This window comes from Meles meles, chromosome 18 (assembly GCF_922984935.1).
Source record: "Meles meles chromosome 18, mMelMel3.1 paternal haplotype, whole genome shotgun sequence".
Taxonomy (NCBI): domain Eukaryota; kingdom Metazoa; phylum Chordata; class Mammalia; order Carnivora; family Mustelidae; genus Meles; species Meles meles.
In genome coordinates this window covers 4,039,159-4,065,639 of record NC_060083.1, presented here as the reverse complement: position 1 = coordinate 4,065,639, position 26,481 = coordinate 4,039,159, and the positions used below count along the sequence as shown (strand labels likewise).

The 26,481-nt window shown below is 48.3% G+C and overlaps 1 protein-coding gene across 3 annotated transcripts in view; it reads left to right on the top strand.

The window, feature by feature from the left end:
* LOC123928975 (protoheme IX farnesyltransferase, mitochondrial) overlaps nucleotides 1–26,481 on the top strand; it is a 130,688-nt gene that overhangs the window by 85,198 nt on the left and 19,009 nt on the right. For all 3 annotated transcript variants that reach the window (XM_045984089.1, XM_045984090.1, XM_045984091.1), the window contains exon 5: nucleotides 6,218–6,288. In XM_045984089.1, the coding sequence (XP_045840045.1) occupies nucleotides 6,218–6,288 (71 nt within the window). The remainder of the gene's footprint in view (nucleotides 1–6,217; nucleotides 6,289–26,481) is intronic.

The window sequence follows — 26,481 nt, the reverse complement described above, 5'->3', positions numbered from 1 at the left end:
TGAAAAGATGCCCAAGGGGCGCCTGGGTGGCTCCGTGGGTTAAGCCTCTGCCTTCGGCTCAGGTCATGATCTCGGGGTCCTGGGATGGAGCCCCACATCAAGCTCTCTGCTCAGAGGGGAGCCTGCTTCCTCCTCTCTCTCTGCCTGCCTCTCTGCCTACTTGTGATCTCTCTCTGTCAAATAAATAAATGAAATCTTAAAAAAAAAAAAAAAGAAAAAGAAGAAAAGAGTTCCAAAAGACTACTAGAGTTTTACGAGGAAGGAGACTGAAAACCTTGTTTTGAAAATGAGCATAAATGGAAAGTAAGTTGTTTGCTAAAGGAAAAAGCAAAGTATTACTCCCTTCTGTATAATACATTGTTCTACGTTTGAAATATTTTCCAGTCTTCATGTATTAGGCCATTGGAGGCCAGAGGTTCAGTCCCATACGGGATTGACGGGAAACTGCGAAGGGCCAAGAGGTAACTCGACCCCAGGAGTCCCTGTTGGGTCTCTTCTCCACTTCCCTTTATCCTAGTCCGTGGCCACAAACAACAGAAAGGAAGGGAAGACGTATTTTCCCTGGCTTCGGTTTGTAAGATCCGAGGAACGATTCTTAGCGGCCCAGTTCGAATCAGATACCCGCTCAGCAAGCCAACCGCTGTGTCCAGGTGTGGATGCTGGGTTATGCGGCCATTCGAGACCCAGTGATCCGAGCCTTCCAAAGGCAGGTGAGACATTAGCCTGGCCCCGGGGAGAACCAGTGTGGCCTGAGCAGCTGTCCAGACTGTGTTCACTGCAGCGTATATTGCTTCTGTCAGTATTCCAAGGAGTCAGGGCATACAGAAAAGGCGAACAGCAGACCGGTATATTGAAAGGGTTAGCAGTGCTGGATTTGTATTTGGTTTTAACCCAAGTTGCAAGAGTTTTATTTCACTGTTCAGAAGTCGTTGGAGCCAACCGAGATGATAAGAATGTTATGAAAGACTTACAAAGCACAGGAACGAAATGTGAGTAGATTAAGCCAGCTGGGTGTTCTACAGCCTCTGAATTTCTCATCTGCTTATCCTACGCTTTATGTTTTGGAAATATGCTTTAAATATCTAAATGAAAGCAGTAAACCTCACTGAAAGGCATTGTAGAAAATGCATGAAAAACGGAATAAAGTGGCATAATGAGCTGTGGTCCCTTGGGGCTAGGAAGGATTGTTGAGCGCTCACCGAAGGGAACTGTCCGTCTTGGTTCGCGTGGTCCCCACGGTCTTTCTCCCCAGCAGTTGCCGTCCTGCTAAATGTAAGCCCTCGTGGAAGTCAGACGCTCCTGCCACGTTCTGGCACGGTCCCGCTGGACTGCACGTTTGTGCTGGTCCTAGACCTCAGTTCCCATTTGTGGATGGCAGACGTGCCAGAAACGTCCACAAGCGAGTATCCTTTCTTCATCCAGGTGAAATCACTCCTACTGTTCCTAGACTAAGACTTGAGAACTGCCAAAATAGTTATCTATGTAAGAGTTTCTGTGTTCCATTAGATAACACCTTACCAGCGTTTGAATAACATGGTTTGTAATTGGAGTCCTCATTACTCCTGTGAAATTAAATTAATAGGTTATGAAGGAAAGATTATCTCAAATACCTATAGAATGTGTTTGAATGTCGGGGTTAGGGAGAGAATTTAAACAGACAGAACATTCTAATTACATGTAACTTGAACAAGTTCAATAAAGAATATAGACTTTCGGGGGCAAAGAATTCTTTAACACTTACAAATCATTGTGAAATGAATGTAATACAATCTACAGATGTACGTGTTCATTTGCCCTGATGGTTCATTGAATAAATTTCTTGTGCCTATTTGCATAGCTCTCTTTAACATTAAGATTTATAAATTCACTTATTATAAAATGAAAGAGTTATAAATGCAGACGCCTGAGTGGCTCAGTCAGTTGGAGTCTGCTTTCAGCTCAGGTCATGATCCCAGGGTCCTGGGATCGAGTCCCACATCCGGGTCCTTGCTCAGCAGGGGGCCTGCTTCTCCCTCTGCCTGCAGCTCCCCCTGCTTGTGCTTGCTCTCTCTCTGTCTCTGACAAATAAATAAATGAATAAAAATCTTTTTTAAAAAAGGAATTATAAATGCATGTGTCTCGGGAAACTTGTCACTCAGAACTCCAGATAGGATGAGCATACTAAAAAGCCAAACTCAGGGGCGCCTGGGTGGCTCAGTGGTTTAAGCTGCTGCCTTCGGCTCAGGTCATGATCTCAGGGTCCTGGGATCGAGCCCCCGCATCGGGCTCTCTGCTCGGCAGGGAGCCTGCTTCCCTCTCACTCTTTCTGCCTGCCTCTCTGCCTACTTGTGATCTCTCTCTGTCAAATAAATAAATAAAATCTTTTAAAAAAATAAAAAATAAAAATAAATAAAAAACCAAACTCTTTTAAATAGTGACCCTGTTGACAGTAACAGAGAAGAAGCCCATATTGCGGTTTGGTCAGAGCACAGGGGAAGGGAGGGAAAACGGAATGGGAAGAAATCAGAGAGAGACGAACCATGAGAGACTCTGGACTCTGGGAAACAAACTGAGGGTTATAGAAGGAAGTGGGGTGGGGAGACAGGACAACCAGATGATGGGTACTAAGAAGGGCACGTGTCGTGATGCGTGCTGGGTGTCATATGCAAGTAGTGAATCGTTGAGTGCTACATCAAAAACCAACTATGGCTAAGTAAACGTGATAAAACTAAACATGATAAAAAAATTTTTAATAAATAAATTGAAAAATTAAAATGCAAATATGATGATAAGAGAATTAAAATTAAAAAAAAAAAAGGGCCCCTGGATGGCTCAGTTGGTTAAGCCTCTGCCTTCGGCTCAGGTCATGATCCCAGGATCCTGGGATCGAGCCCCGCATCGGGCTCTCCACTCGGCAGGGAGCCTGCTTCTCCTCCTCTCTCTCTGCCTGCCTCTCGGCCTACTTGTGATCTATGTCTGTCAAATAAATAAATACATAAAAATTAAAAAAAAAAAAAAAAGAATGTCAGAACCACCGTGAGTGATGTAAGAGTTGTCCCATGGGGAATCAAGCCGAGGTGGTCCTGGGAGAGAAGCTGCCTGGTGCTGGGCTGAGATAAGCAGGACTTTCAGGAAAGTAGGGGTAGGAGCCACCTGAGATCCGCATGGCTGAGCTGAAACTCATCAGAACAAACCGGGACACGTGTCCATCTCTAGCTGCTTCCTAGCCCGCAACTTGGATACGCAGGTACCCTCCGAAGAGCGGGTGCATTTCTCCGTGCGGCAGCACACAGCCTGGGCCCGTCTGAATGAAAGGTGGATGAGCTCGGGGACGGGCTGCCGCCCAGGGAGCTGGCAGGAGCTGCAGCCGCGGTGCTCCTCCCGGCCACCAGGGCCACCCGCAGACCCTCCGCTGTGGAGTTGAGCACAGCTGCGACTTCAGCTCCACCTCCCAAGCCCGGGAGCCCTCTTTGGCTCCCATAAATGTCCAGCTGTGCAGGCACGGGAGCGTGGGGCAGGCTGGCTCCCGGTTAGCTGAGTTGGCACAGCACAGACCCAACAGGCATCACTGTTCGCTCCTTGTCAGCTTAGCTAGCGCTGAGACACGCCTCTCGGTCAAAGTTCGCTTGCAAAGAAGGCGATCGCAAAATTGAGTTTATGCCAATGAAATGATCCCTCTTACAACCCAACATCCACTAATCCAAAATTCACCAGCCCCTTTCTGCGTCTTCGGGTGATGTTCCTTCCTCTTCAAGCTGGGTCACGGTCCCCCTTGATGTTGTGCAGCCTAAATTCTGAGACACGAGATGAAATACTGTTTAGCATCCATTCAGTGCTAGGAGAATCGGAGAGGGGAATAAAAACTTTAGTTTATATACACAAATACGATCATATGAAAATAAAAGTATTTGGCTTCCTTGTTTCTGCCCCTAGTCACAGGGCCACAACCGGTGTTTGTAACTATCTTTTCCTGCCAGCCATTCCATATTCCCTTTGTCCTTGGCGAACCCCTAGGACGGTTGTAGTTCCTTGCCACGGGAAATGACCCAGAACTGAGTTCTGGAAGGGTCTGGAGGTGGAGAGCTCTTAGACACTGCTAGTAGGAATGTAAATGGCAGGTCCCCTTTGTGAAACTGTGTGCACTTGAAAAGGCCCTTGGGCTAGAGGGTAAAGCAGGATGTTGATTTCTCTCCCATCTCCATGGCCACAGCCTTGTTAGGCCCTCACCCTCTGTCACCTGGGCCATTTCAGCCAAAACCGTCCTCCAAGTGGTGGTCCTAGTAATCTGCCCAAAATGCATCTCCTACGTATTAGCGTGGTGTGCGAAGGTCTCCACGCTCTGGCTCTTCCCCTGCCTCTGGTGCGTCATCTGCAGCCGTCCCGCGACACCGATGGTAATAGTTAAACAAGTCACTATTAAGTACCTGCTCCGTGCCAAGCACGACGCTGTGTATCAGTACCTTATTACTCCTCCCATTAACCTTGCAAGGTGCGTGTTACTACCCCTCATTTCACAGACGAGGAAACTGGCTCTCAGACAGTGTCCCATAGCCACTCGTCATTGGCAAAGCTGAAACGTCACCGTCATCTCTCCCTGCAAGACCTTTAACCTCTGGGCTATCCTGAACTCTTTCTAGCCACTCGAGCAACTCACGAAATTTCTGCTGCCCCCCACCCCCTGCCTTTCTTTCTGTATGTTTCCCCTTGCGTCTAGACTGCTTCTTGCTTCCCTCCAGTCCCCTTAAAGCATCTGACTCCTGCTGAGTTTTAAAGTCTGTTTAAGAGGGCTCAAAGGATGTGTGTGCCCTGCCCTGCCTGCCTCCCCGGCTGGTTCAGCGCCCGTGTTAGCACGGCTCTCTCTTACCCTGTACTGTGCACGTTATCTTAATCATCTGTATCCTGGTCTTTCCGTTAGATTATAGGTCGGCAGACCTTTTTCAGTAAAGGACCAGAGAGTTACTATTTTAGGTCTTCTGGGCTATGCTCTCCCTGTTGCTACTACCCAACCCAGCCTCTGGAGTGTGAGGGCAGCCATAGCAAGACAGACGGCGAGTGTGGGAGAGTTCCCACACAGCTCTACTAACGGACACTGAAATCTGACTCTCCTATCATTTGCACATGTCACAGACTATTCTTCTGCCTTGGATATATTTTTTTCAATCATTTAAAAAAAATTACCGTCTTGTGAGCCATACCAAAGCAGGAGCAGGCGGCTGGACATGACCCATGAGCTTGCTGACCCCTGCGTTATAGTATGAATTTCTGGAGAGCAGAGCCAGAACCTCGTTGTTAGGGTCACCGTACCAGTGTATCGCCAGATTGGGCTGCTTTGAGAGCGAGAAGGGTTGCTGTCAGTGATGCTGGGATCACAGGTGTAAAGGGGGGAGCTGCCCTGGGCAGAGGGGGTGGTGACGCCAGTCACAATGTCACCTTGTTGGCTGTGTACGGTTTCATGTGGGGTCCTCATTACCTCAGCCCTGGTTCTTGAATTTAGTGGCCCATTTCCACTGGTTGGCTCACAGGCTTGGTGTGTGCAAGGTTCCGAAATCGTCTAGAGCATGAAAACTTTACTCCTGCAACAATTGCTTCCTCTGAAGGAAGCAGCTGTATACTTAGCTGGTTTTCAGAGTGGATCGAAGTGAAACCATGCATATTCTGGACACTTAAAGCTTGTAATTTTCTTAAGATTTTCTTTATTTGAGGGATGCCTGGTTGGCACAGTCAGCTGGGTGTCTGCCTTCGGCTCGGCTCGTGATCCTGGGTCCTGGGATGGAGCCCTGCATCAGGCTCCCTGCTCAGCGGGAAATCTGCTTCTCCCTCTTATTCTCCCTGCCTGTGCTCTCTCTGTCTCTCTCATATAAATAAAAATTTTAAAAATTTTATTTATTTGAGACAGAGAGTGAGCATGAGTGGGACGAGAGGCAGAGGGAGAAGCAGGCTTCCTGCTGAGCAGGGCGCCCAACGGGGGGCTGGGTCTCGGGAGCCTGGGATCATGACCTGAGCTGAAGGCAGACGCTTAACTGGCTAAGCAGCCCAGGTGCCCCCCTTTTGCATAAAATTTTTAAATATGTCTCTCCCCGAGAATTTTCCTCCAGGTACCAAGAATATGAGTCCGTATGATCAAAATTAAAATGACATTTACTGTGGACAAAAGTACAGCACTGAAGGAAAAGAGGAGAATTGCTTTTGCTTCCTGTTACTGTTAACGTCTTCTCTCTTTTTTTCAATCTTTTTGCAGTTTTTCGAGGTGCCGTTTGATTCAAACATGAATAGGACAAAGAACAGACCTCTGGTTCGTGGACAGATCAGGTAAAATCGTGAATAGAAGTCTCACGCGCCTTCTAGAACATTCCTTTGCTCGTTCATCCTGAATCATGTCCCGGTCTTTTGCCTTGAGTTGTGAGGTGAAAAATGACACCCCTCCCCAAGGGGCGCGTTGATTTGGGCGCAGAGTACTTTTCAGCTCTCCCCAAAGTGTACTACAGAGCCCTCAGAGTGGATCTAAGATTTGCCGTTCTGTTGTGGGAGTAACTCATGCTGTGCATTTCTTTATGAAATTCCATTTTGAAGCGCGGACTCGTTTCACTTGTAGTGGCTGAGGATGAAAACACTCCATTAACACAAATGGTTTCAGACAGATCCATACGGGGTCTCGGAAGAAAGATCTGTCTGAAGCCTTACCTTTTCAGACAAACTGATAATGCTGTTATCCGCCGAGGAAAGCACTGCCCCCATTACTCTCCTTTCTACCAAATTCAATTAAGTAGAACTAAAAGGCATATAAATATTTTAATATCACTAATGGTTAATAATTAAACATTTTACTTCCTGGAGACCTTGAAACTGGCATTTAAATTTTTTTTTTTCAAATCCGGTGGATATCATAAGCCAAGAAGAATAAAAAGAAACAAATGGTTTTACTGACAATTCTAAATCAGCGCATCTTCTCCTGTTCCCACAGGCAGTGTCCTCATGGAGCTTTAAATATATCGGGGTAACTTGTGGATCAAGTAGTCAACACATATTCAGTAAGACCATGAAGGAGACCAATGCGGGTACAGTAGGAGGTCTATGTAAAGATGATTTTTAATATTAGCTGTCGGGAGCCTTTCAGTTCTTCAGTGAATTTGAAATACCATTATATCGCAAAGAGCAAAGAAAACACAGAAGAACAGAAATCTCATAGCCACTGATCACGCGATTTCCTTTTTTGAGATGTACGTAAAGCCATCTGCTGCGTTTGCATTTAAAGTGTCCGAAGTGCTTTTATCTGGGTTGTTCTAGAAGAGCAAATGCAAGCTCCGGGACCCATCTCAAAAGCTAGAAGCTGACCGCTGGTCAGATCTCAGGGACGTGCTTACGTCCTCCTACAGGGAAATCACGCTTTCCCCGAGAACCAGAGGAATGTGGGACAAGCCCAGCAAGTGGCCTTCAGGCATCTAATGACGATCAGATAAAGGCCTGCCACTGTCCACATCTCCTCTTACTCTGCCCAGTGTGGTCCTTTCCTGTTCCCATGAAAGCCACGTCGGTCAACCCATGCATCCAGGGAGGGGCGCACATGGCCTTGACGGTTGGCATTGACAACACCCGTGCTTCACAGGAGAGAGGCTGCCGCACAATTATTAGTCTTGTTAAACTGGTACCATCCTCTTTCGTTTGCAAGATGACCCGGGCAGAATCTCATCTACGATAATAAACCTTAATTGCTACCTAAAGAAGCCTCTGAAAGGGCAAGTGATAGGGCCGAACAAAGGACTCGGGCTTAGGTGAAGCGCTGGGATGTATTTTATGGAACAAGTCCAAGGAGCCATTCTGAGTCTGGAGAGAAGAAATCTTGCCCTGAGAATCATAGTTTTAAAACTGGGGACTTTATATCTCACCACGTAGGGTTTATTATAACCTAGTAAATGACTGACTACTACGCAGATCTAGTGGGTGGCTGTTGGGGGGTATGGAAAGTCTTCCAGACCACCCTTCAGCATCCATTTCTCAGCTTTGCTGGTTCTGACATTCACAGTGGCCCTTCGGCATTTAAGTGTAAAGCCCAGCCAGTTTATTTTGAAATTCTCTCTGGTATTCCCTGTCCCATTTGACTCGGGCTGACCTGCCTTATTGAATCTATCCCACTTCACAGACTGCAGTTTGGCGTGTAAAGTGTCGGTTCCCGACATCATTGACGGGTCTGGGAAGGAAGTCCTGGGACGTCTTTGCTGATGACAGCTGTTTCTGTCTTAGTACCTAGCTTGGCCATTCTGAAGAAATGCTACGAGCATTTACGGGAAAATACATACATTGCGTTAATTTTTTTTAAGTAATTGCAGTTTATTTTGAAAATTTTTATTGGCATAAATAAAATTATATCCTAAGGTGCTAAAGAAATAGGCTTAAGGAAAGAAACATATGCCTGGACTAGTTGTTCTGGATTTGGGGGGATTTTTTGAGAACCTGGAAAGTCTGGAAAATCAGTACAGTTGTGCACACGTGTGGCTGCCATTCTCTGAACTTTTCGTCATTTCTTCCAGAAAAACATGGCAGGGTAGGTGGGCGCTGAACCTTTATGGCGCTGACCCAGGAGATAGTGCTTTTTTGCTTGTTTAATTTAGTCTTTATTCCAGGATTAAAGGTATCGTAAGACTGAGTTTTAGCAAAGCAGAGAAATGTGTAAAGAAAGTCAGGGTTACAGAAAATAGAATACGGGATAAGTAGTAAGAGAAGGAAAGCATCTCCAGTTCACATAGCTGATGGGTTGAACTGTGGATTTCATTCTGCATTCCTGGTGATATCGCAGCTCTACCATAAGGCTGCATGCCTTATTGATACTTAATTCCCCCGCAGCACCGTAAGATAGATGGTGTCAGATGTTCCCAGTATGCAAGGGATCCAAGGAATACAAAGAAGTAGCAGAATAATACAAAGAAATTTGGCCTGCTCCATTGGACTCCCTGCCCCGAGTCCCTAACAGCTACACATAACTATCTCTGAAAGTCTCTTTGTCCTTGAGAAGAAAACACCACTCTAGGGAGACCCAAGAGAGACTCTGTCTCTCCGTTCTTAAAAAATACGATGAGACGCTTGGTGATGATCTTAGAAGAGTGTCCTGTGTGACGTCCATGGCGGAGGCAAATCCTTTTCTGAGGCATCTCACCGTGCAAGCCCCGGGGGAGATACTGAAGATCACCTCCGGCTGAGAACGGCTTAGAGTGAATGACCTTGAAGCAGGTTGGGTGGAAGAAGCTCGTGGCCAGACATGTTGGCCTAAGGAGCATCTCTGATGGTTCACCTTGATCCACGGATGAAAGATTTATTTATTTTTTTATTTGAGAGAAAAAGAGTAAGAGAGCAGGGGGAGAAGGAAAGGGAGCAAGAAGATCACAAGCAGACACTCTGCTGAGCGTGGAGCCTGATGCAGGGCTCGGTCCCAGGACCCTGAGACCATGACCTGAGCGAAACCAAGAGTCGGACGTGCAGCCGACCGAGCCATTCAGGTGCCCCTGACCCAGGGGTTAAACCAAGCCCATGAAAGAGAGGAGAGAGGGTGCCGCCGGTCTCAGCTGTGGGTCAGGCAGCGTGGGGAGTGTCCTCCGTCGCAGGACACGACTGTGGAGTGGTCTAGAGGTGGAGCGGCCGTTTGTCCCGGTTTGCCCACGACAGTGCTGGTTCCCAGCAGGATTGCTGATGGCATCCCACTCTCACTCTCAGTAACGTCCAGGCTGAACGACGACTCTGCCTCACCTGGTAGAAGGGGATGCCAGGGATGCTCTGATGTTTACAAATTCCCTTATTTTCTCAGTCTACTTCCTATAAATTCCCATTGCCTTTTTTTTTTTTTTTTCTTGACTAGAGGGGAAAAAAAAACCCCTTAACTGGAACGTATGTTCTTTTTTTTAAGATTTTTTTATTTATTTACTTGGCAGAGATCACAAGCAGGCAGAGGCAGGCAGAGAGAGAAGGGGAAGCAGGCTCCTGCTGAGCAGAGAGCCTGATGTGGGGCTCGATCCCAGGACCCTGGGACCATGACCTGAGCCAAAGGCAGAGGCTTAACCCACTGAGCCACCCAGGCACCCCTGGAAATATGTTCTAAATCAGTTTGTAGGCACCCACCACACTACATACCCCTCCAAATAGCTTTTTAAAGATGACACTCTGTGTCTTTACATTTGCTTACAAATTAGAGAAGATGAATAAGATCAACTAACTGGCTAACTGGTCTGGAATTTTTTTTTTTAAGATTTTATTTATTTATTTGACAGAGATCACAAGTAGGCAGAGAGGCAGGCAGAGGGAGAGGGGGAAGCAGGCTCCCTGCTGAGCAGAGAGCCCGATGCAGGACTTGATCCCAGGACCCTAAGATCATGACCTGAGCCGAAGGCAGAGGCTTAACCCACTGAGCCACCCAGGCACCCCATGGCCTGGACATTTCTGTCAAAAAGGTCATAGTTCTGAATAACTTGTCAGGAGGGAGTTGGGCTTAGAGCTCCCTTTTGATTCTCTGGCAGAGAACAGAGCGTAGACTTCACATCATATGTCTGGAACCCTCACTAAAGGGCTGGTCAACTCACCTAAGGAGTCAAATCCACAAGTCACGTAATGAAGGATAATGTCAAGTGAAGTTAATCTTTTTTTTAAATTAAATTTATTTATTTGAGAGAGAGACAGAGTGAGAAAGCATGAGAGGGGAGGTCAGAGGGAGAAGCAGACTCCCCATGGAGCTGGGAGCCTGATGTGGGACTCGATCCCAGGACTACAGGATCATGACCTGAGCTAAAGGCAGTCACTTAACCAACTGAGCCACCCAGGCGCCCCAAGAGAATTTAATCTTACTGGAAAGTCAGAGGCAGTGTGATCCAAGTTTTAACTTGGTGATTGGAGAACATTAACCAGCAATTTTTTAAAAATCTGTATAATCGAAGGCATTTCCGCCTTCAGATGTTCTTCATATGGTCAGAGTCTAGTGAAAAATGGTACCTAACAGACTTGAAGCTTGGGAAGTCACTGGATCAACCTTTCCCCACCACCTCCCCCTCCCCTGGAAAGATCGCCGTTCCAACCTTGCAGCATCGCCGTGCAGGTGGTAATAAGATCCGTAAAATCATGGAAATACCTGTGCATTGTTGGGAAGAAGGTTTAAAAACTCAAGAAAAAAAAAGGAATCATTTGTAGAAATTTCACCTGTTTCCAAAATTTGCTTTAAAATATAAATATTCCCTCAAAATAAATAAATAAAATAAAATAGAAATATTCCTATACTTATCAGGCAATAACATAAAGAAGAAATTTAGATTGGTTTCTAGGGTTAGGGAGAAAGAAGCAAACACTTGGACAGGGAGAGAACTCAGACAGTGGCAGGTGTACGTGTTTCCGTGGCTGTGCAGTGTTGGTACGCGCACCCAGCGGTGGCATTTCCGAATCCTTCCTTCTTGCTTACCACCGTCAGGACACGTTTGTAAGAGAAGGTGCTCCCAGGAGAGGAGTGTGCCGGTTGCCAGGGTTACTAAGAGGCGGATGACCGGCTCTCCATTCTCTGAGGAACGGCATCGAGGAGGTAGCGGCCGAGCGTGTAAGCACACGAGATGTTGCCGTGCGTTTGGTTTACTCCGTAGATGTACCTCTGAATGCACCTGCCAGCCAAGCCGCGTGCCGGACCGGGGGTGCCGTGGTCAGCGCGGCAGGAGGGACATGCCGGGGGATGGGGCGGCACAAAGGAGAACCCGACCCAGACCGGGGAGGTCCGGGGTGGACTCAGCGGAGGGCTGAGGTCTTGAAGCCAAGAACCAGAGCATGGGCACGAGCTGACCCAGCCTGTTCCTTTCCAAGTTCTTTCCGTCCCTTCCTCCTCTGGCCGCACCTTCTTAGGTGGTCGCTGGCCTCCTCCTGATCTCATTCTTTCTTGGCAGACACTCTGCACCGTCTATACCCCTGGCCCAGACTGCTCTTCTGGGTGAGACCCTTTGAACGTCTCTTTTGGGGCTTCCAGAGGCGTCTCAGCTTCCCGAAGTGTGTGTCCCCAGACGTCACCTCTCCCACGCCGGCTCACGCTCCAGAGTCGGCGCCTGTAGGCCACTCGAGACTTCCCGTGCATCCGACCGCGGGCCGGACTGTGGCTTCCCAGCGCCCCGCAGCACCCTGGAGTGCGCCCTCCCGCCCCACCGCGCTGGGCAGAGCGTCCCCGGCTCGCCCCGCGCCCTAGAACGGCGCCCCAGCTGGTCTCCAGCCGCTCTTTCCCGCTGTCGTCGGCACCTTCCCCTTCAATGATCCCACCGGGTTCTGGCTTAAAACCTTTGGGCGTCTTCTAAGTAGATTTAAGAGGAAATACTTGTTTTCAGTGCTTTACTGTCCTAGAAGGCCTTTTGGGGTCTGAGCCTTCCCGGCCCTCGCAGCCTCACACCTCGCGATGTTCACCTCTACTCACACCCCTTTGTGTTGGGTTGTGCCCGGACGGAGCCGCGGGTGGCGTCCCCTGTGTCACCAGGCGTGCGGACCTTGCGCTTCCGGGCCCGGCGGGCGTGGCGCCAGGTGCTGCCCCGCTGCCGCCTGGGGTTAGACGCTTGGTGGCGGAGCCCGGCTGCTCTGGGGTCGTGCCCCTGCAGCACCCGGTAGTGGCCCGTGGTGTGGTTTCCTCTGCCTCCTGCTCTGCGCCGTGTGTGTTCTCCCGAGACAAGGGGCGGCTCCTCCGCCCGTGCGGCCGCAGCACCCGCGATCGCTGACCTGAAGCCACTCGCCGGGCGCCTGCCCTGTGCCGGGCGCTATTGTTAGTGCCGCGATCCCGGAGGGAACCAAGCAGACAAGATCCTCGCATCACGGAGCCTGCATTCCGGCCATCACAGCTGGCAGATCGCGGGCGCTTGCTGAGGGATGGGGGCACCGATGGATGGACGGACAGATGGACAGGCGTTAGAGAAGTAGAAGCGACCTCCCAAGTGCGGGAAGTACACAAGCGAAGACCCTGAGTCGGGAGTACCTGGCACACGGCATCGGGGGGATAAGGCACGAGCGGCCGGTGAGCGGGGAGCGTGAGCGACGGTGGGGGTAGGCCTGGCTGTAGGCCGTGACCGATGACCGATGAACCAAGTTCGGACGGGACAGGCGGAGAGTAGAGTGGAGGTCATCCGACGCGAGATGAGCATGAGAAGTAAAGGTGCCAGGAAGGGGGTGCAGAGGATGTGTCTAAGAACAAAAATAAATGACCTGGCCAGACTCCAAGGGAAGGATTTGAAGGAGCATAGTGAGGGGGCGCCTGAGTGGCTCAGTGGGTTAAGCCGCTGCCTTCGGCTCAGGTCATGATCTCAGGGTCCTGGGATCAAGCCCCGCATCAGGCTCTCTGCTCAGCAGGGAGCCTGCTTCCCTCTCTCTCTCTCTCTCTGCCTGCCTCTCTATCTACTTGTGATCTCTCTCTCTCTCTGTCAAATAAATAAATAAAATATTAAAAAAAAAAAAAAAGACCTTGCTTGAAGGAGCATAGTGAGGAAGCAAAGCCAGGAAGGAGGCTGAGAAAACGTGCCTGCCACACCGGATTGCGAGGGCTGTGCTGTGTGTTGTGCTGGGGCTCCTGAGCGAGAGACCAGGAAAAGAAAACAGGCCCATGTCTTGGGAAGGAAGAAATGAACTCTTCCTTCCAGACAGGTGAGGCTCAACATGGAAGATGCAAATGAGTCTACAAAAAAGATACGAGAACGAGTGAGTGAATATCGCAGGGGGACGAGATGCCAGGTCGGGACACAGAATCCAGCGCAGAAAGCTGGGCAAAGAGCTCTTCCACGAAACGCCAAAAGCACAAACTGTAGATGAAGTAATCGGTAAATTAGATCGCACCAAAATAAAAATTTCTGCTCTCCCAGAAATACTTCTGAAAATGACCAGACCAGCTGCGGTGTAGGAGAAAATATTTGCAAAGCATGGAGCTATGCGTGTCTTGTGTCCAGAATATATACAGCATCCCTAAAACCCACTCATAAGAAAACAACCCAATTAAAACATGGACTGAAGGGGCGCCTGGGTGGCTCAGTGGGTTCGGGCCTCTGCCTTCGGGATGAAGCCCGACTTCGGGCTCTCTGCTCAGTGGGGAGCCTGCTTCCTCCTCTCTCTCTCCGCCTGCCTCTCTTGTGATCTCTGTCTGTCAAATAAATAAATAAATCTTTAAAAAAAAAAAAAACATGGACAAAACATTAAAATATTCTCCTAAAGAAGACATACAGGGTCCCTGGGTGGCTCAGTCAGTTAAGCGTGTGCCTTTAGCTCAAGTCGGGATCCCAGGGTCCTGGGATCGAGTCCCATGTTGGACTCCCTGCTCAGCAGGGCGTCTGCTTCTCCCTCTCCCTCTGCTCATGCTCTCTCTGAAGTAAAATCTTTTTAAAAATAAAAAATAAAATTTTAATAAGAAGACATACAGATATCAAACACAAAAGGTTTTCAACATCAGTGGTCATTAGGGGAAATGCAAATGAAAGCCACAGTGTGTCAGTTAAGTGTCTGCCTTCAGTTCAGCTCATGATCTCACGGTGCTGGGATTGGGTCCAATGTCAGGCTCCCTGCTCAGCGGGGAGTCTGCTTCTCTGCATCTCCCCTGACTGGTGCTTCTCTCTCTCTCTAATAAATAAAATCTTAAAAAAAAAAAAAAGAAAGAAAGAAGGAAAAGAAAACCATAGTGAGACACCACTACACACCTATGAAAACAGTTAACATTTTAAAACAATAATACCAAGTGCTGACAAGGATGTGGAAAGACCAGCATCCTCCTGGGTTTCTGGTGTGAATACAAAGGGGTACAGTTACTTGTTGTAAAACAGTTTGGCAGATTCCTATAAAGCGAAACAAGATTTGCCATGTAACCCCACTCCTACATGTCTCTGGAAACACATGTCCATAGATGTGTCCAAAGATCTGTACGTGAATATTTGTAACAGTTTGATTAGTGATTACTGAAAGCATTCTAACGGTCCCTCAGCTGGTGAGTGTGGACGTCCACGTCCAAAGCATTGTCAGTGAAAGATACCAGAGGTTACATACTGTACGATTCCATGTATATGACATTTTGGAAAGCCAAAACTTGAGGGACAGAAATCAGGTCAACGGTGACCAGGAATTGGGGAGGGACGGGGGATTGGGTACAGAGGAGCATGAAGGAACTTTGTGAGGGGACAGAAATATTCTGTATCTTGATTGTGGCAATGCTTAAAAAATTGTACATCTTTTTCAGAAGTCAGAACTAACCATATGCCTGAAACGTGTGAATTTTACTGTGTCCAAAACGGCTGGATTTTGGGGGCACTTGGTTTTTCCCTGAGGCCCGTATTGATGTAGACTGCAGAGCATAAGAAGTTGGGGTCAACGCAGGCGGGGAATCTAGATTTTGCGTCTAGGCGTGGTAGTAAACTGCTGTATCCTCTTCTGGAAAATGGGGAGACCGCCCTTCCCTCGTAGTGTTGGATGAGAACGCAGACAGCGGATGACTGTGCGGTCATCGCTGTGGCGGTTACGACTTTCCGACAACCACATGCTGAGCACGTCTGGGTGTTAGGCTCCGGCTAAGTGCTGGGATATGGCTGACATGACCCAGCTCCTGCGCTTGTTACTGTCCGGTCGGGGAGGTAGAAAGTAAAGTGTGAAAAATAAATTTTGTTTATTTTTTTGTGTGTGTGGGGGGAGGGAACAAATAAATTTTAAAAGATCATTCTCGGCGGTCATCCGTTGTGCACTGAAAATAAGCAGAGCAGTTGGTGGGGACCCTCTGAGAAAGGGAAGGAGAAGGACAGTGTTCCTGGTGGGGTGGCAGATGCGTTGAGACCTGAGGGGGGAGGATCAGAGAGAGCGGCAGGTGGAACGCCCAGGCAGTCGGTGGGCCAGACACGAAGGAGCGGAGTGCGAGGGGATGCGGTGGGAAGCGCAGTATACTGGGAAGTCCGGCTTGAACCCGTGGGCAGGGGGGCGCCGGGAATGCATCCTAACAATGGGATCGCTGTGATCGCCTTTATGTGTTTCAAAGAACTTCAGAACGTCCCAGAGCGTCCCAGGAGGGAGCGGAGGCCTGGTACGGACGGGCCCAGGGGGGTGGATGACGGCGTGGGCCCGGGAGGTCGCGGTGGAGGTCACGTGACGTTTGCTGTCGCGCCGTTCAGCACGTGGCTGGCGGCCGTTGCCATCAGGTTCGCTTGAATCATGTCTGCTTCTGAAAGCCTTTCCGTCTTAGTGCCTCCGTAAAATGCCGCTGCATATCGAAGCTATCGCTCACTGTTAATAAAAGAAAGACTGTCTTCCTTATCAGCTGTTGGGAAAATACGTTTTTTTCTAGTGGATGGAAAGATGACTCTTTTTTTTTTCTTTTTTTAGTATTAAGGTGACGTGTTTAAGTCCATCTCAGCTCCTGCAGGCCCACGAGAAGTGCTTGCTCACTCTGACTGTTCTAGAGAACACTGTGGCCTCCATAATAATTGCAGGTGATTCATAGAAACATCTTTCTGCAGCTTCTGTTTACCAAATGTAATTCCTGTGGAAACATTTGACCCTGTGGCTTTCCTTGCTTTTTACTTCGGCCCTGGGGCCTTTGTGGCAGAATTATTTATCAGAGTCTTTAATGGCTTGGGGCCACTTGACGAATCTGAGCACATTGTAGCTCATGTCCCTTAGGACGCGTCCCAGATGCTCATGGCTAAACGCGGAGTCCTGGTGCTTCTGGCTAGCTGGAGAGCTCCGGCATCTCCGTTTGCGGCCAAGGATGTGGGGAGACCATGGCTCCGGAGGGTCCCAGTGGCGCCTCACCCCAGAGTTTATCCCATCAACTTGGAGCCAACGGCCTCTGTTCCCCTGGGGCTGAGTATCAGCACAGCCTCGTCACAGCCTGAGCGATCCACAGCTCCGGTATCTGGGGACATGTGTTGGTAAGGAACTTGTCGCAGGAAAAACCAGGAAGCATGACGCCTCGGAGCCTCCTGTCTCCCTCCCTTCCAGCCCCCTTCCATGTCATGGGTGTCCTGCACCTGGAGCTCCTTCCACTCCCTGGAGCTGCCTGGCTACCTGCAACGTGGGTCCTCATTGGAGAAAACGGATCTGGTAGTTTGAGGGCCTCCGAGGTGCGGGGTCAGAGGAAGAGCAGAGGTTAGAAGGAGATGTGCCCCGTCGTCCTTCCTAAGATGCACATCAGTCCTGCGTAGGAGGACCAAGTATTTCTGCATAGCAGGTAATAGCTGCCAGAAGCCGACACCTGGTTTTGGCGGTTGCTGGGAGCCCCTGTTTCTACCTGTGGTCCCCACGCTCGAAGACCTAGCTCATCTGAGAGCAGCTGTTGGGCTCGGCCCCTCCCTGGCGTCTCAGGCCTCTTCCAAACCCACCACCCCATTGAGGCCCTTCCTTCTGACTTCATATTTGGACACGTGGTCCTTCTGTCTTGGAGAAAAGTCTCCTGGATCAGCTGCTGCCTCTAGTTTTTCTCTTCCTCCCTCCCTGTCCGCCTCCGCTTCGCTCTGTACTTCCGCTGCATTTTCCTCTCAGCAGCTCACCTCTTCTGATCCCACTTTGGCCTGAACGGACTCAGCATCAGAATGGCAGCCTCAGCCTTAGCCTCTCTGGCCTGGCGGAGTCCTCTGTCCCCATCCCAGAGCCTTGTGAGAGGAAACAGGATTGTCCTGGCTTGGACCAGATGAGTCATCCCAGGTCCAGTCCCCTGGAAGCAAGGGACGGGATGTGGGGGGGGGGGGGGGCCCTAAGTGTGGGGCTCAGGGAGGGAGCAGGGACTCAACAGAGGAACTCAGGCTCCTTCTTCCACTGATCTCGAGCTTGCTCTTGGCCTGACGTGAATCTCAGGCACTCATTCTGCTTTGTTGCTTTCTAGCTGTGATGCCCACCCCCCCAACCCAGTGTACACACTTCATGTCAGATTCTTTCCGTGTTTTGCCTCACCTGCTGAGAGGTACGCGTCCTTCCTCGTTCTCCCGTGTGCTTGGCAGCTGCTCGGTGCGAGTGTTCTCCGGTTCTGTCAAAGCCAGAATTTTTTGTTTGAGGTTCTCTTTTAGGGTCTGTTCAGGTTCCGCTTCTGCTTCAGATTCTCTGTGTTTTTGGAGAAGACAGAGGGTTGCAGGCACCTTTAATCCACCATGTTTACCCGTTTTGAGGTCCCTCAGACTTAAATATCTAAAGTATCCTAAACATGTATTTTTTTGGTTAAGTAATAACCTTTTTCCTGGTCTGTCCTAACTAAAATGAATCGTTCTTAAGAATGCCAAGGTCTAGCGTTTCTTCTGTGTATTTTAGGATTAAATAATTCCTTTGTCCAATTTGTTAAGAATTTATTGATTACCAGTAACGCTACCAGCACTGGCAGTTCTGTTTTTATAATGCTCAAAAGGCTTATAATCTGGGTGAAGAAATGAGCCAGATGCGTACAACGCTTTGTAGGCAGCCGTCCAATACGCACTGAGTGAAACGAGGGCATCAGGCAAACAAGAAGGGCTCTGGGAGGTCAGGAAAAAGGACCGGGTAAGGACATCCTGGGCAGCGAAAGAGCTCCCTGAACGCGGGCCTGGGCCAGGCCTCCTTCCTTGTCATTTTGAAACACGTGTATTTTGATGCCATTTTCCAGCATGGTGATGCCGACAGGGAAATAACGCATGTCCACATTCGTCTTTCCAGCTGAAAGGATCGGTCGAGGGTGATCCGTGACTGGGAAGTTGTAGGTGTGGGCTGCCGCCGGGAGAGATAGAGGGCTAAGAGCAGCCTGAAAGGTTATCGAGACAGGACAAATGAAAACACTTGGGTTTGGGCTTGGCCAGTACCTGCTGTTTAAATCAATGACGACCATGGAGTTTTCGAAGTGAAATGAATGGATTGTTTAGTTGGCATTATTAACTTAAAGAGCGGGGTTTAGCTTAAGCATTATAGGGATTTACAGGAGACATTTTTCAAATGTACTGAAGGTTTTACCAGTAAGCACTTAAGCAAATGTAAACATTTTGCGGGCTGCGGGGGAGCCGTGACTGTCATTCATCACCCAGGCCCGCTGGTCCCGCAGACGAGTACCCAGACCCAGAGAACGCTCCATAGAAGTTTCTGAGGATTGTTATGATTAGTCTCTGGGTGCGTATATCCTGCAAATGTAGTAAGAATGTAAACATTTTATAAGTATAGAAATGTCTTTTTTTTTTTTAGTGTTAGCCAGTCTTTTGAAGGGATAGGAGGAACATATTTGGTCTCAACTTAAGAATCGTGGTGCTAAGATAGAGACTCGTGTCCTTAAAATCATTCCCCATGACGAACCACACAGGCTGGAAACAGAAAGGTTTTATTCACATCATTGTGCTTTGTCATGGCAGTGGGCGGACGAGGGGAGCCCTGGTCTTTCCTGGAAGTGAATGTTCCTTTCTCCCGTTGTCAGAAGGAAGTAGAAAGCATTTACAGTTATTTTGAAGCTTCGCGAGTTGCGAACATTTTCTCGTCGGCCGTGATCGGGATGGGGGGTTCTTTAGTACCCATGGCTCATCTTATAACCAAAAAGCATTCAGATGTTCTCATAAATAAAAATATGAAGTGTAGGGGCACCTGGGTGGCTCAGTGGGTTAAGCCACTGCCTTCGGCTCGGGTCATGATCTCAGGGTCCTGGGATCAAGCCCCACATTGGGTTCTCTGCTCAGCAGGGAGCCTGCATCCCTCTCTCTCTCTGCCTGCCTCTCTACTTGTGATCTCTCTCTCTCTGTCTCTCTCTCTCTCTCTCTCTCTGTCAAATAAATAAATAAAACCTTTAAAAAAAAAATGAAGTGTTAACAGTCACATCCTTGTAGCCCAGTTAATCCCTTGTGCCCAGCTGAGCAGTAAGTCCTAGGAGCCAGCACCTCGTATGACTCGCCTGGAGTCCGCGAGTCTCACGTCCTCTCACTTTCCCTCTCTTCTCAAAGGAGACGAGGTGGAAAGATCTGGCATGATGACCCCCATCCCATTGCCTGGTGGTTCGCAGGGGGTGGTCTGAAGGTGGTGTTTGTTCCCTCTTGCGCGTGACCTGTGAAGGAAGGTCTGTCTCAGCCAGCATTTGGGACACACTGGCCTTGGATATGGGGAACAGAAAGAGGAGCGGTCCAGAGTGCAGGCACCAGAGCAGTTGGGATGTGGTGGGATGGGCGGGAAGGGCAGCAGCTGTGTCCGGGGAAGGACTGGGATGGTTGTGAGAGCCAAGGCCGTCTGGACCACCCGAGGGCCGGGGCGAAGGGCAGGAAGGAGAGCAGGCTGCGGGGACGCGTGCTTGGAGGACTTGTCTGGATGCCGAGGCTGAGTCTCAGAAGCTGGGAAGGAAGTGGCCCCATGAGACTGAAGAAAGTACGGGAGGGGTCAGGTCTAGGGCCGTGGAGCCATCTGTCCTCCATAGCAGAGACCTTCAACCTGGGCCTCTGAGGGCTGAATGGCAGCCAACAGGCCAGATCCTGAAGAGACATTTTTTTGTTTGGCCTATTGTGCATTTCTGCTGTGGCCAACACTGAAAAATAGAAAAGCCCAGGTTTCCAGGCTTTTTTGCGCATTCCCACATGGTCTCTGCCAGTCAGACCTGAGGACCAGTTCCCACTGTTCATCCCCACTTGTGTTTCTTCAGGAGGCCCCATTTGCCCCTTTCCTTTGCCAGCCTAATCCCTGTGACATGTCCCGGCGTCTGCAGACACTACCCTCGACCACAGGCTCTGGTCCTGGACCACAGACTCCAGTCCTGGACCACTGACTCCAGTCCAGGACCACAGACTCCAGTCCAGGACCATAGGCTCCGGTCTGGGCCTGGACCATAGGATCTGGTCCTGGACCACAGGCTCCGGTCCTGGGCCACCGGCTCCGGTCCCAGGGTCTGCCGGTAGTGGAGTCACCAGCACTTCCATCTGCAGTGGCACGTGCCTCCAGGTACCCCCCAGAGCTGCAGGGTGGGTAGTAGTATTCCCTAGCCTTGCTTCTTATGAACTGTTTTATTAACGCTTTCCAAAGACTCCTTAAAATTCTGTGACCCTCACTTTACGGAGGTGAACAAAGCCGCTTTTCGAAATAGAATCCTATAAATTACAAAGGGGCAGGGGTAGGAAAATTAAACCATCTGGCTCAACCAAGGAAAAGGAAAAATATGGGGGTGTTATAGGTGCTGGGGGTCGTGGAGGAGTTCAGGAGTTGGAGAAATACACTGAGACAGGACCCCGCCGCTTCCAGTCGGCGACGGGAGAAGAATTAGGCACAAACAAGTCAGCTGCAAGAGATTGGGAGCAGGGGACCACAGTCGAAAAGACTGCTGCCCAGAGCAACTGCCACGTCTCACTTTTATTAGATAGAAACAACAGCCAAGGGGCGCCTGGGTGGCGCAGTGGGTTAAATCCTCTGCCTTCGGCTCAAGTCATGATCCCAGGGTCCTGGGATCGAGCCCCACATCGAGCCCCACATCTGGCTCTCTGCTCAGCAGGGAGCCTGCTTCCTCCTCTCTCTCTGCCTGCCTCTCTACCTACTTGTGATTTCTCTCTGTCAAATAAATAAAAATATTTAAAAAAAAAAAAAAAGAAAGAAACAACAGCCAACAGAAGAACCAGTGAAGGTCAAATATTAGTCACAGGTCTTGTGGACAAGCAAGGAGGAGGATAAAGTTTATAGTTAACCAAGCACATTCTGAAGGACTCATCTAACTAACGACGGGCGCTTATGGGAAGAGAAAGGAGCAATAACAGAAAAGGGAAGCAGGCGGTATTTCGTTCCACCCTGAGCGAGCCGGCGTTCCCGGCTGCCCAGCTTCACGGTGGTATATCGTCCTTCTCCCCAAAGACCTGTTGCCAGTATATGTTTTTCTTAAGGCCATATCTAAATGTGCTTGGCAACTAGTAAAATCCTCCAGGGACTATAGTTTAAGTAACACATGGTTCCAAGGGGCAGTAGCAGGACCCCCTACGCTAGAAACTTGGTTTCCACGGACGGGATGAAACTACAGGAATCTCTTCTTGAAAATCTCAGTCTTTTTGCAAACAGTTTATCCTTAATTTAGGCTGAGTGGAGGTAGCCATAACTCGGGAGTCCCCATTTGCTTTTTCCTTGAAGTAGAGGTCACCTCGCACTCAGAGGTCAACAGTAAGGCTTATCTTCACTCCCCCCCACCCCCGCCTGTCTTATCTCCCTCCTGCGGGAGTAAGATTCCTTCAGTTGATTCTGGAAGCTCATTCACCTCAGACCTGCTTTGTTTTCTCTTCCTTGGGAGGAAAAAAAAAATGTTTCTTAATCTAATGCAGTAGCCCCACTCCTGAATGTAGTTATGTCAGACATCTGTGCTTATTCTTGAATTTCTCTTAAACACCTTTTTAAAAGATTTATTTATTTATTGAGGGAGAGAGGGAACCTCAAGCAGACTCCCCCACTGAGCACAGAGGCCATCTTGGGGATTAGTCCCATGACCCTGAGATCGTGACCTGAGCCAAATTCAAGTTCAGACGTTCAACTGACTGAGCCACCCAGGTGCCCTGAAATATGTTTTTAAATTTAATTTTTAGGCAGGTTACCATCATTTTATATGTAATTTAATTTAATTTTTTTTAAGATTTATTTATTTATTTATTTGACAGAGAGAGATCACAAGTAGGCAACGAGGCAGAGAGAGAGGAGGAAGCAGGCCCCGCCAAGCAGAGAACCCAGTGTGGGACCTGATCCCAGGACCCTGAGATCCCGACCAGAGCCTAAGGCAGAGGCCCAACCCACTGAGCCACCCAGGCTCCCAATTTTCTTTTATCTTTTAAGATATATTTTGTGTCCATATTTTCTTCACCTATTCCTTAAATTTTGAATTTTCATCAGTCCTTGTGATCTCTGTAACTTGAATCTTATTCAGACATAGAAAATTCCGGAAAAAGATACTGGGGAGACATTTTCAAAACAGTTACCTGTAGAGACTTCCCCCCAGAAACTCAGGTCAGAGCTCAAATGTGGGATTTATACAGGAAATTAAAGCTAAATTGACTTGGTATGATTAAGCTTTGGGGTTTTCTTTTGTCTTTTAAAGAAGGAGATTTTATTTTGTAATTTAAAAACCATTTATTCTGGAAGAATGATCAAGAAGTATGAAATTAATTTTTATGTAAATCAATTACCTACAGAGCTGCTTAAGTATAAAGCCTTCTTGACTTAACATAATGTTTCACAGACCTCTTTGACACGTATCTTAGAGAGAACACATCTCTCCAGCAAGCTATTGCAAAGTCAAGTCATTTAAATTACGTTTATTAAGTGCTGTAAATAGTCATCAAATTAAAGCTTGCATATTTTTCCCTCATTTTTCCCAGTTTCTACAGAAAATTCCACATCAATACAGCCACTAAGGATTGGGGTCTAGTAAACAAAGAAATACAGTATTTTAAAGGAAGAATAAATAATTCATAGAAATGTACACACAGATTCTCCTACTCTAGTCTGTTGTTTCTTTTCGGAAGTAGCCTTGGGCAGGAGAGGCAGAAGGAGAAGGCCCCCCGTGCACTGATGCTCAGTAGAAAGATATCTCAATTTGAAATGTAATTCAGTTTTGGATATGAGTTTGGAAATAAATCATCATTTACCTCTCGGCATGAGCCATGAACCTATTTGCCTGTGTGAATGAATATGAAAAAATCGTTTTAGTTCAATGGCTAGATCCTTTTTCTGCCACCGTCCTACCTCCCCCCGTAGTGCTGTTTTCCTTCTTCATCCCTTTATTCCCTTTTATTGAAAATTAGAAATTGTTTGCAATATCACCCCACCCCATTCATATGCTTTGCTGAGCTCTCCCATGTCAGTTACCTCCGGTGACAACCGTTCCCAGAGCTACGGATCTTCTCCTTCATAAAGGCCATTAGTGTTGCGGGCACACAAGAGCACCAACATTTGAAGGGGAAAAAGATGTTTTCCATGTTTCCTGATACGGGTTTATTTTATCTTTATTGTTATTTTATCATTTGATACAGTAGAGTTCGATTCTTTAAAGTTATTGAAAATAAAAATAGTTTTGCCATTTTAATTATTATTAGAAAATGCTACACAGGGCACCTAGGTGGCTCAGTGGTTTAGCGTCTGCCTTCGGCTCGGGTCAGGATCTGGGGTTCCATGCAGCAGGTAGCCTGCTTCTCCCTCTGCTCCTCCCCCCCCCACTCATGCTCACTCTCTCTCTCTTAAAAATAAGTAAGTAAAATCTTTAAAAAACAAAAAGAAAATGCTTCCAACCATCATACCTTTATAACTTAAAACCGTTCTTGAGTCTATATACGTCTATTTTCGTATTCTAATGCATATCCGTATGTCTTGGTAAGTTTGAAGAAATTAAATCAGGGGGAACAATTTACTGCAGTTTATCAATCCCTACCTTCAGTTCTGCCTCCTTTCTGTTTAGATAATACTGTCGCATCTTGCCAGTTCTCTGGGTAGCAGGTGTTACAGTTTGAGAATTCATCATACTCGCTTTTGTTTAACGTCCGCCTTCCTTAGGCTAAGCTCCACCGTCTGTTTGGCTCACTGCTGTATACCCGCACTTAGCATAGTGGCTGACCGTACCCGCAATGAGAGAAATTGTAATAAATGCCCGAGAGACCACGTGCACGCGGAGCGCTCATTTGGTGAGCACTGTGCTAAGTGCTTTCTTTATGTTCCTGCTTTTAATTTTTAACCCTGAAGTACCTCCCATTCTGCAGATGAAGAAACTAAGACAAACAGGGTAAATAATGTGCTCAAGATCATACAGCTCCCCGGGCGCCTGGGTTGCTCAGAGGGTTAAAGCCTCTGCCTTCGGCTCGGGTCATGATCCCAGGGTCCTGGGATCGAGCCCCGCATCAGGCTCTCTGCTCGGCAGGGAGCCTGCTTCCTCCTCTCTGCCTAGTTGTGATCGCTGTCTGTCAAATAAATAAATCAAATGTTTTTTTTAAAAAAAGAGACCATACAGCTCCATGAGCCAGCTGTCCCTGCCGTCCCCGTGCACGGTCTCATTCCTGAGCCTTGTTCCTGAGCCTTTGACATGAGCTCCAGTCATGCTGTCCAGAGAGCCCTAAGACATCCCCGGTTTTTCAGTTGAGGACACTAAGGATCAGAGAGGTTAGATAATTTGCCTCCTTCTACAGAGCCAGTTCAAGGCAGAACTTGAACTCAGAACACCTGATCCCTGTCCACCATGCTTAGCTAGTTATGCTGCTATATGGAAACCAAAATATCATACTCCTACTACTAAAAAGAACATGAACACATTTTAGAAACATTTTTGGTTTGAAAATGTTCCGGGAGACACAACGGTAGAGATAGTACAGCGAACCCCAGCAAACTTGTCACCCAGCGTCCACAAGATTACCGGGACTTCCACAGGCTTGTTTCATCTCAGCGTTTTGGGGGCGAGAACACTTAGCAGCACGACTAGATTAAAGCAGGGCGGACGGGGCCAGAGGCGGAGGGATGTACCTGCAGTTCCTCAGTGAATTGAAAAGCTCAGATGCTGTCCTGTGTTCTTTCCACTTAGAATACATCGGGAGACACAGATCAAAAGACAGTGGGAAATGGGCGACCTATCCAGGCCAGCTGCAGTCAGCCCCGGAGGCAGGGTGGAGAAGGAGGCCTGTAGGGTCAGCCTCGGTTGGTCAGCTTGGCCAGATGTAGACCAGATGGGACCAGCACTGCACTGGTAATAGCAGAGCGGCGAGTCTCAGGTTTTGGCATGCCTCGGGGTCACCTGGATCCCTAGCAAATCCCTAGGTGACGCTGATGCCTGGGTGGGTCTGGGGACCACACTCCGACAGAATCCCAGCCCCACCAGGGAGAGTTAGCTCAGCGCGGGGAATCCCAAGGAAGCCTGCCTGGCCTTTCTTCCCATTTTGCTTCTAGAAATCAGGCCTCAGGGCAGCACATCAATGGAAGCCCCCTGCTAAGGATTTAGATGGTAAGAGGAGCATAAGGACTAATGGGGAAAAAATGTTTAAGAAAAAAAAATTAAGCAAAATTTTAAATAGTAAATGATAAAAAGGGAATTAACTGGGGGGAAAGAGAGAGAGAGAGAGTGTGTGTGTGTGTGTGTGTCTCTCTCTCTCTCCAGGTTTGGGATACTTTCCAAGAACCATCCAGAAGTGGGAGAGAGCAGATGGGTAGATGGGTTGTTTTTTGTTGCTGTTGTTGTTTTGTTTTGTTTTTTTGAGCAAGGGCTGAGCACTATGATTAGGAGGAAGAGTATATTGAGTTGTTGACCTAAAGTAACAGGAAGTCAGTCTTCAGCAAAATTAGCCTTCAGTCTTCGAGATGTAGCCCGGGCTTTTATGTTGTGTACTAAGGCAGAAAACCATCTTGTGTTTAACCGAGATGAACAAGGAACACACTTAACGAAGCCTTTTCTGCACCAGAAATAGATCTCTTTATTAAAATGACTAAATTTAAGCCACTTTAATATCACCATGATTGTTAAAGATTTCATTTCAAATCAGACTTTTAAAAATAGCCGGGAGGCCACTTGGGACACAGTCTTTTCATCCCGGAACCATCATTGTTGATGGTGCTCTCTCTGCGGGCAGTGCTGGCCTGGCTCCC